Source organism: Sciurus carolinensis, chromosome 11 (genome assembly GCF_902686445.1).
Source record: "Sciurus carolinensis chromosome 11, mSciCar1.2, whole genome shotgun sequence".
Classification (NCBI taxonomy): domain Eukaryota; kingdom Metazoa; phylum Chordata; class Mammalia; order Rodentia; family Sciuridae; genus Sciurus; species Sciurus carolinensis.
The window spans coordinates 123,734,934-123,742,381 of NC_062223.1; the positions used below are offsets into that span (position 1 = coordinate 123,734,934).

The 7,448-nt window shown below is 38.3% G+C and overlaps 1 protein-coding gene across 1 annotated transcript; it reads left to right on the plus strand.

The window, feature by feature from the left end:
* The first annotated feature begins 6,140 nt into the window (after window positions 1–6,140).
* On the plus strand, window positions 6,141–6,977 carry LOC124959695 (olfactory receptor 8B3-like). Its single transcript, XM_047518039.1, is given in 3 exon segments — window positions 6,141–6,247; window positions 6,309–6,676; window positions 6,679–6,977. Coding segments are annotated over 3 exon segments (774 nt in total).
* The last annotated feature ends 471 nt before the right edge of the window (window positions 6,978–7,448 follow it).

Sequence of the window (7,448 nt, forward strand, 5' to 3'; positions counted from 1 at the left end):
TATTGGGGAGTGGTAGGGAACTAGACTCTACTGCTCATCTTGCTCCACAAATACCCTTGGAGTCAAATTGGTATGAAGACAGGTTCTATTCAAAGGCAGCTTTGAAGGAAAATAGAGAAAACATTTTTTGTTCCAAACCATCATCTTCAGAAAAATCAGGGCAAGAAAGTTTTTATAAGAGAAAAAAAGGTGAAACAGGAACAAAGGTAGGAAATATACATACGCAGATTTATCTCAGCAGCATTAAATGTAAAACTTTTCAGCAGCACCTGGTCAGTCTGGGAGTAGCTTCTATTCTCAGTGTGAGGATGTTTAGAAGTTAGAACAATTTGGAGACCAAACATGTAGTCACACATCTATCATCCCAGTGCTTCAGGAGGCTGAGTCAGGAGGATCACAAATTCAAAGCCAACCTCAGCACTTCAGTGAGATCATTTTCAACCTCAGGATTGCAAATACCCAAGGCATACATACTATTTTCTAATCCCAAGAAAATAAATTAGAATACTCAATGGAAAGGTTTTACATATTTTATTACTCATGCACTCCTTAGCAGTGGCACCAGGCCGGGATACAATGGAAGGCTGTCCTGTGACTACAATCAGGGAGGACACATAGAGGATAGGTTGTGTGCCCACTGCATAGGTGGATTTCTTCATGTTTTATGAGTACATTCTTTTATTTTACAACCAAGTGTGAGGTAGGAGTTCAGGGACAACAAAATGGCAGAGACAGGACATTTAAAAAGATGCTGCTGGAGAACAAGACAAGAAGAGGGGTCTTGTCCCTGTTTACTATAAATCCCATTACCATGACAACTTCTGCTACTGAGGACGTACCACTATGACAACTCCTGCCACCGGTTCAACTTTCAAAATATCAGTGGGGGTAAAGTAGACAATATTCTAATTAGGTTTTCTAAAATAACCAATGGTGGATTTGGAAAATATTCTAGTCAGGTATCATAAACTAACCAATGGGAGCAAATGGGGTAAGGTCTTCAATCAGGTCTATATAGGGAAGAGAATGCCCTATCATTCAGGATATAAGAGCCTAATTTCCAAACACTGGGGCCTTAAGCCTCTCTCTTGCTCAGCCCTCTCTGTTCTACCTAACAGAGTGCTATCTTCACCTTCAATAAGCATGTACTCTATTGTTGGGGGCTACGCCATGCGGACTATGCCAAGATGACGCCTGGCAACCAGCCAGAGGTTGTTTTGATCACATCAGTGGTGAGGAGGTTGATTAACATAAGCACACCCAGGTGATTTATCATTGGCTGTATTCAATTAAGTCCAGGCACACAACGCTGTGCACAGGTTTTCCCCAGTGCTCCTGATTGTGCCTGCTCGTTTTTGACCTTTGCCGTGCTTGGACAGCTAGCTCCTTGCCTAATCTTCGCACAATTAGCATCAACCCTACCCTTCACCTCCTGGAGGGGATATAAGCCGGCTCTCCTCCAGTACCAGTGTGGTTCTGGTTCCCAGGTTTCCTGAATTATCAATAAACGGTTCCGAATTCAAGAGCCTCGCTACTCATTTGTCTCCCGCGCCAAATTGACTCCACTGGGCAGCATCACTCTATTTATTTCTGTATATCTTGCTCAATTCCATGTTTGTGACACCAAGGACTTGAACTTCAACTGAACACCCCAACAGTAACACAAGGTCAACCTGTTTTGATTCTTATTACAGTATTGTACAAAGCATTTTCATTTCCCTAAAATTCCCTTGTGTTCCACCTATCCATTCCTTCAACTCTCCACCCAAGTCCCTGGAAATCACTAATCCTTTTTTTTTTCATCTTGATAGCTTTGCTTTTTCTAAAGTGTCATATAATTGGAATTGAGCAATATATTTTTCTTCTAATTAATTTTTTCACTGAGAAATATGCTTTAAAATTTCCTACAGGTCTTCCTATGGTTTGATAGCTGATATTTAAAAAAAAAAATCAATGAATAATATGCTATTGTATAGATGTACTACTGTGTTTATTCATTCTTCTGTTCAAGCTTCTTGGTTACCTTCAACAGTTTTTAGAAAGGAAATGATATACACATGCTTTTTTTTTGTTTAGACATCCATTTTCAACTCATGTTGGTAAATAGTAAAGGACTTGATTGTTCAATCACACGGTAAGAGCAAGACTGGATTTGTAAAAACTGTCTTTCATCATGGCTATACCCTTTTGCCTCCCCACTAACTAAAGGAGAGGTCCTATTGCCACACATCCTCAATAGAGTTTGATATTATCAGTGCTCAGAATTTCAGATGTTTTAACAGGTATATGGTGGTCTCTCCTTGTTGTTTTAATTCTCAATTTCATGACAACTTACTTTCAACAACATTTCATCTGTTTTTTTTTTTTGACCAGGTCTTAATTGTTTCTTTGGTGAGATGTTTGTTCAGATCTTTTGCCCATTTTTAAGTTTAAAATGCTGGTTTTATTGAGTATTAAGAGTTTTCAGCATACCAATGTTTTACTAGATTGTGTTTTGCCAAGACTTTTTTTCCCCTTTCTGGAGCAAGTATTTTCAGTCTTTTAATGGTGTGTCTTATACAGCAGAAGCTTTTATTTTTATTTTTTTACTTATTTATTTTTGTAATACTGGGGATTTAACATAGGAACTTGCACCTGCTAGTCAGGCACTCTTCCAATGAGCTTCACCCTAGCTCAGAAATTCTCAATTTTAATGAGATTCAACTTATATTTTTTTTCTCTATTGTGTTGTGTGTTTTGCAAAGGATTACATGTTTGTTAGTTTGTTTCTTTGTTTGATACTGGGGATCAAACCCAGGGCCATGTACATGCTAGGCAAATGCTATACCACTGAGCTACATTCCCAATTCACGAATTGTATTTTAAAAGTCACCACCAAACTCAAAGTTGTCTAAACTTTATCCAGTGTCATTTTCTTAGAAGCTTTGTCTTACATTACTCTTGCTCTATAATTCCTCTGAGTTAGTTTTTGTGAAGGATGTGAGATTTATGTCTAGATCCATTTCCATCTTTTTTTTTTTTTCTCTCTCTCTCTCTCTTGGCAAAGATCAGTTAACTATACTTGTATAGGTCTATGTCTGGGCCTTCTATTCTGCTTCACTGACATTTTGTCTACTCTTTGCCTAACATCTCACTTTCTTGAGTATGGAAGCTTTAAATGAATTTTGAGGTCAGATACTGACAGTTCTCTGACTGTTCTCTAATAGTGTGTTAGCTAGATATAATATATCCATTCGTTTCCCAAAGTTCTCCATAGAAAAAAATTATATAATGGAATGCCCACTCATTTGAATCACAGAACACCTGTTGTAACACAACTGACTCATCATTGCTACTACTAGAATAATTATTCATATTCAAGGAGAATAAATCTTGACTTTAATTATAACATAAAAATGTAAAAATCTAAAAATAAGAGATATGAAGCTCTATTTTTAGAGCTCAACAATGAGCTCAGAGACCTTTGATTTTTGAAGTGAGAATCGCATCAAATAGCTCTCTGTTTGCAGTAATCCTACAATCATCTCTACTGGGAACACCATTCAAATATTTTGCATATGTTTCTCTTCTTCCAAAAAGTAAAATCAAAAATCTAATTCTGTACATTGAAATGCCAAGAGTTTGTGTATACTATTATTGCAGATGAAAATACCACGTAATGTTCTTGTTCTCAGAAGAATTTCACCTCTGAGAATATTCCCCAGATCTTGTGATCCGTGGGGAATACTCTATTCATCCATCTCCATGGGGGCCAAAGACCTACAAGCAATGAGTCAGAATATTCTTTTGCTTAGAAGGGGCTGATCAGGTTGTGGGATGGAAAGGGATTTCATTATGTCTTGCCTGGTATCATTAAACCCTAGAGCTATAATAGGCCTTGCAGTCCTCTGCCCTAATATATACTTTCATAGAAGAGTAAAAGTAAAGTGACTTTCCCAAAGTTACACAGAAAATTGGCAACAGAGCTGGAGCATGAAGCAAGTTTTAGAGATGGTTAGCTGGGGCTCTACTTCTTCTTCATTTCTAATAGTTTCTATGGGATTTTTAAATGCTCATAATTCACACTCTAGACAAAATAAGCAAGGCACTGGGTGGGGTATATTTTCCATAAAACCAACTATGTGAATTCATCTCACCTCATAAGAGAGCAAACATAACTCAAGTAGGAGCAACAATTCTATTCCTTACAGCATTCAAGTACACACATAGGAAAAGCCTCATTTCCTTAAAGTTTTCACTGTAAAATAGAATTACTTATGGATAATTGCAAATTTGTATTCCAAAAAAGCTAGTTATCTCAAATATATGTGGATATTAATTCACCCAGTGCAACCGAGGTCAGAGGAAACAAGTTTTCTCTTGCCTGTGATGTGCAGAACCACAGAAAGATGTATCTTCTTATTTCATCAATGTCCTAAGATGTACCCACAATATATACCAAAGCTCTTCTTAGAAATAAAATTATGTGATGACCTGCTCACTTATTCGAATAACAGAACTTCAGAATCAATTTGAAAGTCTTCTTAACTTGGAGCATCAGGGTCACTGTAATTCCCTCCGTGACCTTGAACCCTGACCTTAAGATATGCGTTCTCTCCCCAGTTCTTGTTTGTTCTACAGTAAACACTCAGTGCACATGCAGGTCAGTTACTAGCCCTGAAGTTACTTTCTTAACAGTGGATTTAACCTCGGGGTTAGTAGCATGGAGGATCGCAGCAGACCTTAGCCATGAAGAGGTCAGATGAAGTTCCAGCTCCAGCCATAACTATGGAATACCTGTTTGTTCCAGACACCAGTGTGGTGTCTGAGGGTAAGAAAAGGGGCAGGCAGCCTTGTCCTGTTCAGATACTTGCCAACTATTTTAAGATCATATTGTGTTCCTTCTCTATTTCTTTATACCATATAATGGTCTTTTACTAAAGAAACTCAAAACTGACATGAGAAAAAAATTTTTTTTTATTGTAAACAAATGGGATACATGTTGTTTCTCTATTTGTACATGGAGTCAAGCCATACCATTTGTATAATCATAAATTTACATAGGGTAATGTTGTTTGATTCATTCTGTTATTTTTTCCTTCCCCCCCACCCCTCCCACTCCCCTTTTCCCTCTATACAGTCCTTCCTTCCTCCATTCTTACCACCCTCCTTAACCCTAACCCTAAACCTAACCCTAACCCTAACGCTAACCCTTCCCACCCCCCATTATATGTCCTCATCTGCTTATCAGTGAGATCATTCATCCTTTAGTTTTTTGAGATTGGCTTATCTCACTTAGCATGATATTCTCCAGTTTCATCCATTTGCCTGCAAATGTCATAATTTTATCATTTTTTATGGCGGAGTAATATTCCATTGTATATATATGCCACGGTTTCTTTATCCATTCATCAACTGAAGGGCATCTAGGTTGGTTCCACAATCTGGCTATGGTGAACTGAGCAGCAATGAACATTGATGGGGCTGTATCTCTGTAGTATGCTGATTTTAAGTCCTTTGGGTATAGGCCAAGGAGTGGGATAGCTGGGTCAAATGGTGGGTCCATTCCAAGCTTTCTGAGGAATCTCCACACAGCTTTCCAGAGTGGCTGCACTAATTTGCAACCCCACCAGCAATGTATGAGTGTACCTTTTTCCCTACATCCTCGCCAACACCTATTCTTGCTTGTGTTCTTGATAATCGCCATTCTAATTGGGATGAGATGGAATCTTAGGGTAGTTCTGATTTGCATTTCTCTTATTACTAGAGATGTTGAACATTTTTTCATATATCTGTTGATTGCTTGTAGATCTTCTTCTGTGAAGTGTCTGTTCATTTCCTTAGACCATTTGTTGATTGGATTATTTGTATTCTTGGTGTAGAGTTTTTTGAGTTCTTTATAGATTCTGGAAATTAGTGCTCTATCTGAGTATGAGTGGCAAAGATATTCGATGTGAGAAAATTTAATTCTCCAGTTTATAATTTACAATCATTATACTGTTCTCATTTGATGATCAGGTTTTCTTTTCTTCTGTCACACCAGTAATAAAACAATTTCCCACCATGAGGAACAGAACTTTCTGACTTTCTATGATTTTTCCCTTTTCTTAGATGCACATTCTATTTCCTGGAGGAAATGACCAGATGCAGTTTTTAAAACCATGACTGAATTTGTCCTTCAGGGATTAACACACCAACCAGAGCTCCAGTTGTCCCTCTTCCTCCTGTCCATAGGGGTCTATGGGGGTCACTATAGTGGGAATCCTGGGTATGATCCTCTAAGCTCCAAACTCCCATGTACATTTTTCTGGGTAATTTGTCATTCATAGATCTTTTCTATGCCTCAAACTTGTGAAAAACTTTATATGGGAACAAAATATTATCTCCTATTCTGGGTGTAGGACCCAATTCTTTTTCTATTGCATATTTGCTATTGCTGAGTGCTATATGCTGGCAGCCATGGCAGATGATAGATATGCAGGTATCTGTAATCCTTTGCTGTACAATGTCACCATGTCCCAAAAGGTGTGCAGTGTGCTGGTGACAGGGGTCTATATCATGGCAGCTATTGGAGATGTGGCCCACAGTTCCTCCATGATCAGACTTTCCTTTTGTGGGGACAATGTTATCCATCATTATTTCTGTGGCATAATTTCCCTCCTACAGCTTGTATCCTGCTCTAAAATCTACCTCAATGAGCTCTGGTGATACTCATAGGTGGATTCAATGTGTTGGCACCAAATGGGCCCATCGCCATCTCTTATGCCTTCAAACTCACCAACATTCTTCAAATACCTTCAGCTGAGGGCAGATCCAAAGCCTTTAGTACCCTTAGCTCTCATCTGACAGTCACCAAGGTCCAGGAGAAGGTGGCCCCTGTTTTCCACGCCACAGTCATCCCCATGCTGAATCCCTTCATCTACAGCTTGAAGAATAAAGATGTTAAAATTTTTCTCAGAAAAGTATTTAGGAGGGGATATGGCCTACCCCAGAGATAGTGGTCACAACCACTAAGGGTTGTGGTGATCATTTGACCTCCTATTTTTCTTAAAACTAACTTGCCCATTTCTTAAAATTAACAACCAATTCTCATTCCCTGTACCACAGCTGCTGCATCTTACCCCTTTCATTGAAGTTTATGCAAATACACACACACACACACACACACACACACACACACACACCCCTATACCATGAGAAAACTCTCTCTAGACATTATGATTCACTGAGTCCTTGATAAACCTTGGACATGCTTACTTTTTTAAAAATCTGATTTAAATTTGCATGGTCCTACTTCCTTCCCTATTGAGAAAAACTTGGGTAAGTTATCTTTTTCCTTAGTAGGGGTAAATTGATATTCATCTCCTGTCTCATGTAAGTAGTCATATAGAAGTCAAGGAAAGTCCTATCAGACTAATCGTAACAGAGAATAATAATCTTAATATTTCATCATGGAATAAGTCTAAAAA